The sequence below is a fragment of the Tachysurus vachellii genome, chromosome 22, assembly GCF_030014155.1.
Source record: "Tachysurus vachellii isolate PV-2020 chromosome 22, HZAU_Pvac_v1, whole genome shotgun sequence".
Taxonomy (NCBI): Eukaryota; Metazoa; Chordata; class Actinopteri; order Siluriformes; family Bagridae; genus Tachysurus; species Tachysurus vachellii.
The window spans coordinates 8,970,620-8,982,638 of record NC_083481.1 but is presented as its reverse complement, the minus strand read 5'-3'; the positions used below and the strand labels follow the sequence as shown (position 1 = coordinate 8,982,638).

The following is a 12,019-nucleotide window of genomic DNA, read 5'->3' as shown; positions in this document are numbered from 1 at the left end:
TAAAGCATAACACAAAATTACAGCCAAATGTTAAGACGATCTACAAACAGTTCTGATGGCCACTGGAAGGAGCTCTGACGGGAGTCCATCCTGTCAGCCTCTGGAGAATGTTTAGTTCTTGAAGAAACTAAGCCGCCTCGTCTGACTCCGGCTGGAGCTTTGCAGGGGAGGTTAACATGTCAGTCTCAAGCTCGGCTGGGGACTTCACTTTCTCCTTATCTCCAGCTTTTCCCTCCTCACCACTCTCCAAAAACTTACAGACTCGACATTATAACAAAAATCCTTCCAAGGACAATCTGTGCTGTTGAAATAAGATGGGGGTTTATGTTAAACCGTGTCGAGCTCTGACATGTTCTTGCTTATTGCTGCGTCCATGTAGTAGGTGACGTATTCTGTCAGGTAATGGAGGAGGAGTTGGATAAAGGTGCAGTTAAGCGTTTTAATAAAAGAGCACACAGTTAAATCCAAGATTGTAGGCAAGATCCCGGTCAAAAGCAGGCTAGGTCAGGAGTAAACTGGGCTAGGATAATACACCAAAACTAGGAAACTTGCAAAGTCAGCTAACCAGAACAGTGCACACAGTAACAGGGAAAACAGAAATACAAGTTCTTAAATCTAAGAGAAAACTGAAAACAGGCAGGAGTAATCAAAACACACAAGGGAGACAAACAATGACAGCAAAACAAAAACACACATGGCAATGAAAATAAGCACATGGCAACACGGAAGCCTGCACCACAGCGCTGTGAGCTGCATATGTCTGCTGAGTGCCTCTGTCTCAAGGCTGAGATTCCTGACAAGCATTATTCTTTATAGAATTACCATGAAATGTAGAAAACAGATTCTAGTTCATACAGTACAGTAGAAATAACACTCAGAATGCAGAATGTCTAAAACAGATCAGATGAATTTATCTAGAATAAAATACATCATAACAAAAGAACTAGGATGCTCTGGAACGAAAACAAAGCAGCAAAATCTCAGTCAGCTTACAAGGAGGACTAAGTGAGCGTTCTGCATGGAGCGATAACAGGACGAGGACGTGCTTTTGTTTTATTTTATAACATTCATATTTAAGTTACCAGTAATTTTGTAACATGGATAATTTAAAAAAAACTGTGTTTGTGTGTGTGAGAGAGTGAGAGAATATTTACTATACTTACAGCATGTTCTCCGGTTAACAGCACATTTTCCAAATGTTTTTATTTATCTCTAATTTGAGTAAATTTGAACACGGTTTTTGCTTCTATTACATGGGACAGTTAGACATTTTCACCAGACCTTGCAATTGTTTTTTTAATGTGAAACACTATGTGTGAAAAACAGCTCAGAATCTGCTAGCAACAATTTAAGCAACATTTCAGGTTACTAAAAGAAGAAGTCTCATTGTTCAAAATTGTTCATGAAATGACATGAAAAGTGAATATTTGTGTATGTTTGCATGATGTGTTCTATGCATTTGGTTTTGTTTTCACTAATTCTCTTATGTTAGCAGTGCTTCCTTCAGATGACAGGTACTGAACCTTTGGACATTCTTTCTTCTGGTTCACTCAAACAACAGTTTTATTTCAATTTCTGTAACAATGCTGTGAAACAGATGACTTTGTGTGAAACTTTGTGCCTTCAAACCTAATGCTCCAAACCAGTACTTAAATGTGGATTATTTGATGTATGTACTGTCTGTACCCTTGTTGCAGATCGAGGTTGTGAACACGTTCAAGAGCGGGACTTCCTTTCAGGGAGCACTAAGGCGCCAGTCCTCCACCACCAGCCAGAATCAGGATGTAACCAATGTTTCTAGTCCTAGTCACATGTCCTTGTCCAATGCCCTTTCCTCTCCCACCAGCACTGCCGCTGTTCCTGCTGGCCGTGAGTGACTACTTTCTGTGTGCTTGTCTCAGATGCACTCTGGAAAAATTCAAAAATCAAATCCAAAATAGACCGAGTGAAACCGACTTATTTCAATTTGATATTTCCAATTCAATTTATTTGTATAGCGCTTTTAACAGTTCACGTTGTCTCAAAGCAGCTTTACCGAACTATAGAAACAGAAGAAAAAATAAAATAAAAATAAGTATAAAAATAAAGAAATAATTACATGCATTTCAGGTTTAAAATGAATGTAAAATAATATTTTAAAATTTAAAATACTATAAATCTCTATCTATCTAAATCTATCCCTGATGAGCAAGAAGGAGGCGACGGTTACAAGGAAAATCTCCCTGAGATGATATGAGGAAGAATCCTTGAGACGAACCAGGCTCAGAAGGGAACCCATCCTCGTTTGGGTGACACTAGACAGTAAATAATGTACATGTAAATATTGTCCTTTCTACGACAGTTTATAATTGTGCAACCGAGAGCTCTTGAGGAACTAATTGGTCTAATTAACTAATTGAGTTCACCACAGACCCAACACTAATTCCTTCCTTTTCGACAGCCAGGACACTAAAATGCAATACGTACACATGCTAGGTTTAAAACATACACAAATATTAGATTTCTCTCCATTAATTCTTATTATTCCTTATAATCCTAAAATAAGATATATTTAATTATCTCATTTAGAAGCACATGGACTTGGCAAATGCCTTATATCTATTAAGTGTTATGCATTATTGTCACAACCAGGAAGGAAGGAGACGGACCCGTACGCAGGATAGCTTCAAATGAAAGGGGTTTAATAAATAATGAAGACAAACAGAAATATCCACACTACACGGGGACTAACGTAACTAATGAATCCGCCCTGCATTCAGCAAAGCGGCTCACTTAAATACAAAAAGGACAATCACACACAATGGGGAACAGATGTGGAGACAGGGAGGAGCAGACGAAGGCGGGGCAGCCACGTGTCAAAAACAACAACAATCGCACATGGCCAAAAGTCAGCGCAGATCCCTGACAATTATGAAGTAAAAGAAATTTTAAATAGCTATAGAACAATAGCGTAACTATTAAATATAAAAAAAATTATTGTGACCAAAAGATATACAGTATAGCAATCTATACATTTGGGTTTAGGGAAACAAATAAAATATTAGTTATTTACTCTGTATGTTGCAGCGTGATCTTGGTGGTCCAGCAGCAGTCATTGCCACAGACTGGGTTTGATTCCTGGGCAGGGAACTAACCCAGACACTGAGGGATTAACTCTAAGTGCAGGTCCCAAGCTCAAATTAAACGAGAAGGTTGCATCAGGACGGGCATCCGGTGTAAAACCTGTGCCAAAATCAAATAAGTGGACCAGATGATCTGTGTGGTGACCCTGAACAGGGAGCAAAGAACCACAGCAGAGTGATATAAACATTGTACAGCAAAGGAGTTGGATCAATATGAAATGTGTTATTGTGGTTTGTACAAAGCCAAGTGGATTGTATGTTAACTGCTTGAATCGGTTATCATACAGTTGTTGGCTATTGTTTATATAACAGCACTTACCTTATTTTTTTTTGGCCTGACCTCAATTCACCACACTGTAGTCGAATTAAATAAATTCATGCTGTTGCCATATGATGACATACCTTTTACTAATTTTTTTTCTAGAAGGTAAAAAATCTATTACTTAGATGAATACAAGTAATTGATGGTCATTTAAATAACCATCCATCGTTTTTTCAAACTTTTTCCCCATTGACCATCTTCCGCAGTGACCCCTCAAAAGAGCTCTATGGCTATTCTTTAGTAATCTGCATTTTTTAAACTTCTGCACCACGTGGTAGAGGTTTTATGATTTCTGTTTGTCTTTGGATCATTCTGAGATTCTGACAATTGGTTAAATGTTGGTGGAAATATCAATGTAACTATAACAGCTGATCTGATTAGCTTTTGGAAATGATTCAGACAATTCTCTTCAAAAACTCTTCAAACAATTGTCTGAAACAGGTTTTCTTTAATAGCTGGAGTTCATTTCAAAGGAATGTGAGACCTACAAATTAATTGCATGAAGAATTACATGTGTTTATGTAGACGAAATGTTATATTCAACTTTTATTCAGATGTATTTTTCCTCTTTCATAATAATGGTTAATAATATCAACATGGGGTCAGCAAGAATCAAGGGGAAGGTGTACAGGACAGTGGTGAGACCGGCCGTGCTGTATGGTTTAGAGACAGTGACACTGAAGAAGAGACAGGAGTCAGAGCTTGAGGTAGCCGAACTGAAGATGTTGAGGTTCTCTTTGGGTGTGACAAGATTGGACAGGATTAGGAACGAGTACATCAGAGGGACAGCCCATGTTGGACGTTTGGGGCACAAAGTTAGGGAGGCGAGATTAAGATGGTTTGGACATGTTCAGAGGAGGGAGAGTAAGTATATTGGTAGGAGAATGTTGGACATGGAGCTGCCAGGCAGGAGGCAAAGAGGAAGGCCAAAGAGGAGGTATATGGATGTAATTAATGAGGATTTGAAGCTAGTGGGTGCAAGTGTTGAGGATGCAGAAGATAGGGTTAGGTGGAGAGAGATGATTCGCTGTGGCGACCCCTGAAGGGAAAAGCCGAAAGAAGAAGAAGAAGAATATCAACATGGGGGCACGGTGACTTAGAGTTGGGGGTTCGATTCCCGCCTCCACCTTGTGTGTGTGGAGTTTGCATGTTCTCCCCGTGCCTCGAGGGTTTCCTCCGGGTACTCCGGTTTCCTCCCCCGGTCCAAAGACATGCATGGTAGGTTGATTGGCATCTCTGGAAAAATTGTCCGTAGTGTGTGATTGCGTGAGTGAATGAGAGTGTGTGTGTGCCCTGCGATGGGTTGGCACTCCGTCCAGGGTGTATCCTGCCTTGATGCCCGATGACACCTGAGATAGGCACAGGCTCCCCGTGACCCGAGGTAGTTCAGATAAGCGGTAGAAAATGAATGAATAAATGAATGAATATCAACATGGCAACCTACTCCAAAATTCCTGCCAAATGTTTAGATTTTTTAAAATAATTTTAAGTGTTTTTTTTTCCCTCATTCATCAGTAGAAGGTTAAAGGATTTCAGTTAATGACTAAAGGAAGTCATTTCTAAGATAAAGAGTGTATTTACAGTACTCTTCTCATCAGAGGGCATCTTTGACCATCTTTTCTGCTTCTTTCTGCTATTTTCTGATGTTCTTTTCTTGCTTTCTTGTAACTGTATATAAATGATTGACTTTACCCACCCATTCCTCAGAGGAGTTCTTGTCTCAGTGTCCAATATGTGTTTGTCTCCCTCAGAGTGCTAATCGCCTTGGAGTGAGGGTGCAGCCTATGGCGTGAATTTCAGGTTGTGAGTCCCCCACCCGCTGTCTGTTGCTAAATTTGATGTGAACTAATAACCTCTCGCACAAAAAAACAAACTCACCAGGATGCGTAAACATTCAAGTATAAGCCAACAATATCCTTAATCCAACAATATCCTCAATAACACTAGATATGTTTTGTAATCAAGCTGAAAATATATTATTCTGATTATTATTATTGTGACTGTTTTTTTTCTGCACAGCTTTGTGAAGACGTATGAAGAAAGTGTTGGGTCTTCATCATAGTCTTGTCTTGTGTAGTCTATGTGAGCCTGACGAGGCCCGTTCTGTCTCGTGGCTTCACGCTGTCAAGTCTTGCTGAACTTTAGGCCGGTTTTCCATCGCTGTGATTCGTTTTCTCATTGTTTATTTTTTCTGTGTGTTGGTTTTATTTCCGCTTGCTAGTTTGAACAAAAGTAAGGAGAGTCAAATTGGATAGCTCGATAGTAGCATTTTTTTCCTATCACTGAGTTATATATTAATTCAAGAATATGGACATTTTATTATAGTTTATCAAGATGTTTAAGATTAATTCCAGTCCAGTGTTTGTTTAATAGATTCAGTTCTTTAAGTTTAGGAAGTTTCCTTCCAGAAAACCTGGAGTTTCTGCATTTCCTAACAAAGAACTAATGCCTTTAAAAGACATCATGGATGTTTTGGATGCCTTGACTTTTGTGCCGAAAGCCAGCATCAAGACATCAACAGATGAATGCAACAGATGAAATACATTAAACATTTTAAGAATATATCTTCTCAAGGCAAGAGTCTAGACCACGGGTGTCCAATCCTACCCAGAAAAGATGAATGTGCAGCAAGTTTTCAATCCAACCACACAGATGCCAAACCTGATCATCAATTTCCAAAGAACAACTGATTAAACAGGTAGAATCAGGTGTGGCTCATGTTAGATTAGAATAAAAACCATCACCCACACCGGCCCTTTGCAGATAAGATCAAACACCACAGTATAGCTCATGTGTGCATTCAAAAGTGTTGCGATTACTTCAGAATGGTTTCTAAGCATACGTAATGGCTGCTGGAGAAAGCCATAGGGCTGAATCAGTGCCACCATGAGTGTAGGTAGTTTTGCTAGTGGTCCAAGCAGATGAAGCATTGGGGGTAAATACAGGCAGCACTCAAAGCACACGAGATCTCTGGCAAGAGCAGATGACTTTGCTTTTAGTACTCGACAAGGAAATGAGTGCACAGGAGAATTCTGCAAGGAAACCAACCTAATGGTCTTTTACTTAGTAGCAAAGGAACAGTACGCATCCTTACGCTAATCTTTTAGGACAGTGTTAGTGTCTCTTATCTACTGTATAATAGAAGATTTGCATGTCTTCTGTGGTAAAACCTTTAAATCCAGAAAGCTGTGAATAAACAGAATTAGTTCATCCAGATATCTACAGTACGTCACACACGCTCACATGATTTTATTTCCATAACCACATATTAAATATGGCATAGAAATATGAGGAGTTAGATTTGTAGCTTCCCGCCTCCGCCTTGTGTGTGTGGAGTTTGCATGTTCTCCCCGTGCCTCAGGGGTTTCCTCCGGGTACTCTGGTTTCCTCCCCCAGTCCAAAGACATGCATGGTGGGTTGATTGGCATCTCTGGAAAATTGTCCGTAGTGTGTGAGTGCGTGAGTGAATGAGAGTGTGTGTGTGCCCTGCGATGGGTTGGCACTCCGTCCAGGGTGTATCCTGCCTTGATGCCCGATGATGCCTGAGATAGGCACAGGCTCCCCGTGACCCGAGGTAGTTCGGATAAGCGGTAGAAAATGAGTGAGTGAGTGAGTGAGATTTGTAGCTGTAACCATGACAACTCGTTTCAGCACTGTAGGACAGCATAGAAACACTATGAACTATGAACACACTTACAGTATGTTACACTGTTATGCAAGATCCAGGAACAGTGTCATGTCTGAGTTTCATGTGATTCTCACCTCAAAGTTACATTTTATTCGTGTGAAATGACTCCGAGTGTGGAGCAATATGAAGTACAGCAACACTGAGATTTGTTTAGATTGTAAATACACTCAAAAATGCCAAATGCATGCAAGGATTTTATCACAGAGAAGACATGCAAATATTAGTAAATGAATGATTACAGAAACCACCTGGATAGACAGATATGACGTATGTAAATATGTAGCTATAGATAGTGTAAAACAGATATAGATATATATTGGGGATGTGCACAGATATTTGAATATCACTATTCGAGTCTTACATCCACATTGTCAGCACAAACAATATGAAAAGGAAAATCTGCTGTTGCAGCCAGTCAGGTGTGAAGTTTTAGTGGGATAAATGAGAGGTAATAGATTACATGATCACTGATGTTTAACCTTTTTTATGTGGAATGGCAGTGTACTGGGAATTTTACGTGTAAACAAAAGAATTATTTTTATCTGATATAAAATGAATCAGGACGTTTTGATCTCTGTTGGGATTCCATTAGTAGTATTTTCACTGCTGATGCAGACACTTGGCGCATCTCAGAGAGCAGAAATGGGTTTGATATCATCACTTACTTAACATTTAAAAATAATTTTTTTTTTTTGTTTGGAACTTTGCTGTGAATATATTGCACCTAGTAGACTAAAGAAACAGAACTACTTTTGAAAAACTACACATTCTCAAAGCCCCGAGTGTTTACTTTCATATTAGCTTCATATTAACCACCGCTGTGGTGTTTCACATGACAAAGACATTCAATGCTAAACATGGACACACCAAAACAGGTGTGACAAAGACATTCAATGCTAAACATGGACACACCAAAACAGGTGTGACAAAGACATTCAATGCTAAACATGGACACACCAAAACAGGTGTGACAAAGACATTCAATGCTAAACATGGACACACCAAAACAGGTGTGACAAAGACATTCAATGCTAAACATGGACACACCAAAACAGGTGTGACAAAGACATTCAATGCTAAACATGGACACACCAAAACAGGTGTGACAAAGACATTCAATGCTAAACATGGACACACCAAAACAGGTGTGACAAAGACATTCAATGCTTAACATGGACACACCAAAACAGGTGTGACAAAGACATTCAATGCTAAACATGGACACACCAAAACAGGTGTAAATTCCATGTGATTAAATGTAGTACATTTTTGCCCACATGAAAACTGCTCCATAAGTCTTTTTTTATTTACACTGCCCACTGCTCTCATGTTGATTGCTCAAATTATATTTTATTTACTGATGTAGTAAATAAAAAAATGCAAAAATCTGATTAATCTGTCCGTCTCTGGACAGTATGAGAGACTTGACATATTCTCTCTCTTGCCTGTCAATCAAAGTGACACCAGCTGATCATGGGTGTCTGTCTGTAAGCTCATGTACAGTATGAGTTCACCCTCCCTAGTTGGAAGGAAAGGAGGATTAAAAAAAGAATAATAATTGATGGATTACTAGAAACTTCCAAACTACCTTTGCCAAAGTCTGAACTGAACCCAGAGTGTGTATTGGGCCGACAGAGTGTGTAAAGCCTTTTGCTGATAAATGATACTTGATTGTCACATTATTTCAGCCTGTTTTCCCTCTTCAAGCTGTTCATTAACTGTTGCAGATATTCCCATTAGCCAGATGGTACATCCCTAATATATACTATAAGGATCTGATTATTTTAGGCCATTAAGTCTATTATACAGTATATACTGTGACTTGTTACAGTTCTGCGTAGCTACAGTCATTTCCAGAAAACAAGACAGTTTGTCTTAGCAAACATGAGCAAGAACAATTTTGTGGCCTATACTTGAGTGTTTACACAAAAAAACGCATGGCGTTGTCAAGAGAACAGACTGCAGTCTGTTCTTGTCTTTTCTTACTCACGTGCAGTGTGTCTGTGTGTCTGTGTGTGTCTGTGCTCCTGTGTTCGTTTTAAGTGTCTTCACATAGAATTGTCCTGAGCTGCATGTTTTCATTGTGTTGTTGTACTGGTGCTTGGTCTATTGCCATGGTGTTGTGACTCTATGCTTCCTGAAGCATAGAACTTCATGTCATCTCAGCCATCTCTCCGTATCCTGTGCTTGTGTCGACTCATTTGATGTGTTTATTCTAAACTCATCCTGGGTCTGAAATCTTATCTTTTCCTCTTACCTTGTTTTACCACAAAAAAGCTGCATGTGTTTTATTTCCTTTGAAAATTAACAGAAATTGTCTCTAGGTATACAAAAAACCGGATTTCACTGTATACCGTATTCTGTGCTGTGCAAAGAAAGGAACTCTGCTTCTTTTTCTATTGTTTGGCTTTTTTTTTTTTGGTTTCTTTTTTTCTTACAGTTCTTTTTACCCTTAAGTTTGAGCTATCGTTTGAATTGATTTTTCAAACGTGGTGCAACAACGCCTCAGTGCACGATAGAGTTAGTGAATTTGGGAATGCCTTTCTGAGTTTTGTAGCTGCGGATTATGGAGGTTCCTGTGGCCTTCTCTCGTTCTTATCTTCCCGGTGTATCGGTTCTCACCATGAAAAGGGAACTCATTTATTTTGATCTTTGTCCTTTTTCGCAGATCCGCGTGGTAAACGCGTTCCGTAGCTCTCTCTACGAAGGCCTGGAAAAACCCGAATCCCGAACCTCCATCCACAACTTCATGACCCATCCTGAGTTTAGAATAGAGGATTCGACACCCCACATCCCTCTCATAGACGACACTGACATAGATGACGAGGCGGCCAGGAAGAATTCAAGCCAGCCTTCATCTCCCAACAAGAACAACAATGCCATTGACAGCGGCATAAACCTCACCACCGACACAAGTAAATCTGCTGCCTCGTCCAGTCCCGGGAGCCCACTTCATAGTCTGGAGACTTCGCTCTAGCCCTGATCACCTGGGAAAATCAAATAAAATCCTCAAACAGGACGACACACGTTACACGCACAAATGTGCGGCTGACTGAACGTGTGGTCTGAAGCGTGTCATTTTTTCCCCTTCTTCTTCTCCGCTTATGCTTTTAGGAGATCGAGATTTTAATTGGAACGTTTTCTGGATCGACTTGAAAAACAGAAACGGACCAACTCCCTTTTCCTGAGAACGCAACGGACCACAGTGAGAATTATTTAAATCGAATTCAGCTACTCTAACTGCTTATCCTGCATGAATGTACATTACCCGGGTTTTTATTTTGAAAACGATTTGATTTCATTTCTTGGATTTGATTTGGTGGGGAGTGCCGTGGGCTGCAACTTTTAAGACTCTGATTCACTGATCTCTGAGTATCGTGTGTGGCATGTACCTAACTGTATAGATTTATTTGGTTAATGAATAAATTGTGTATCGAGGTTGCAGGGCTCGACTTGCACAAGTAGATTTTGCACCTGTTGGAAAAAGAAGAACCTATGGAAAATAGCATTTCGTAAAAATACTATATATAATATACATAAATATATAAATATATACAGAGTTTATCTTTGTTGGCATGTTGCCTTGTTTCTGCTTCAATGACTCTAACTACTTTAACTTATTTATGTCCTAAAGAGAATGTAATTTGTTTACAAAAAAAAAAAAAACTAGATGCGTCCTTTTTTTTTTTTTTTTTTTTTTTTTTTTTAATCATTAGAGTTAAAACCATATGGCAGACATAGTTGGAAAAGCTCAACCTGTCACATACACTCCTCTAGATGTTTTATTACGAACCGTGTGCTGGACTTGCCTGCTATTTTGTCATATAATGTAGATATTTTTAGAAGATTATAAAAGAAACCAAAATATAGTGGGATTATATAATTAACGTGGCATCTTAGTGTTATACGATTGTTGGGATGAACTCTGAACAATTCCCTTCTTCTTAAACTCGCCCCCGACTTGGACTTTAAGATGAAAGTTTAATTTCTATACACGCTTTGTTTTAATTTGTTTTACATTCACTGCTTGGAAATGAAACATTTCGGTCCGTCTTGAATACTAGCATCCATTTCAGGTTGGATTTAAAGATATAGTTTAGAAAAACTGCTTATTTAGCACAAAAAAAACCTCTTTTCTCCTCTGTGTGACCGTAACAGGCTGCAGATTGTTTTTCGATTTTTATGTTCTAAAGGATGTAAATTATTGTTTGGCTTCAATGGAAATCAGAGTTGTGTTGAAATTCTTGTGATATATTGTGTTGATTCTTCTTTTTTCATTTCTAGATTTCATTTCTTTGAAAGACAGAACCCGGCTGCAGAGCTGTTGACATATTGAACGACCGAAAAACTAAATGAAACTTAGGGGAACATAAAAAAAACAAAAAAAACAAAGTGAAGGAAAAAAAAAAAAAAAAACAATAACAGAATGTGGCTTTTGACTTTTTTTCTAAGAAGAAAAGATAATACATATATGATCATTTTTCTGCACTATCCAGATATGAATGAATTTCTGTGGTGTAAATTTAGATGTGCTTCTGTGTGTTAAAAATCAAAGCTTGTCTTCCTGCGGTCAGTAAAATATACTCTAGCATCTCAACAGTAGTATTCAGTAGCTATTAACTATTTATTGTGCTATAGAGAGGACGACACGAAACGAAGGCACATTTACAGAGGGAACTGATGTCACTGAGATCCTTCAGATTCTCCTATATTATTATCTCCTAAATTGGAACTACGGGGAAGCATGATCTTATGCTTAATATGCAAGCAAATCTCACTTTCCTTAGGTCCTCACTTGATTTTCTTTTCTTTTCTTTGTTTTTTTTTTTTTTTAGTTTTATCAGTTTGTTTCCTCATGTTGAGATGGTGCATAAAGCTTTAATCGCT

At 38.8% G+C, this 12,019-nt stretch overlaps 1 protein-coding gene across 8 annotated transcripts in view; it reads left to right on the top strand.

Annotated features, from left to right (window-relative positions):
- Nucleotides 1–10,833, top strand: part of atp2b2 (ATPase plasma membrane Ca2+ transporting 2) — a 166,163-nt gene extending 155,330 nt beyond the window's left edge. For 4 of the 8 annotated variants that reach the window (XM_060858714.1, XM_060858712.1, XM_060858710.1 and 1 more), the window contains one exon: nt 9,801–10,833. In XM_060858714.1, the coding sequence (XP_060714697.1) occupies nt 9,801–10,109 (309 nt within the window). In that variant the 3' untranslated portion in view covers nt 10,110–10,833. Of the gene's footprint in view, nt 1–1,697; nt 1,870–5,195; nt 5,245–9,800 lie in introns of all 8 variants that reach the window. The other 4 variants (XM_060858716.1, XM_060858713.1, XM_060858715.1 and 1 more) reach the window with 3 other exon arrangements.
- Nucleotides 10,834–12,019: the final 1,186 nt, after the last annotated feature.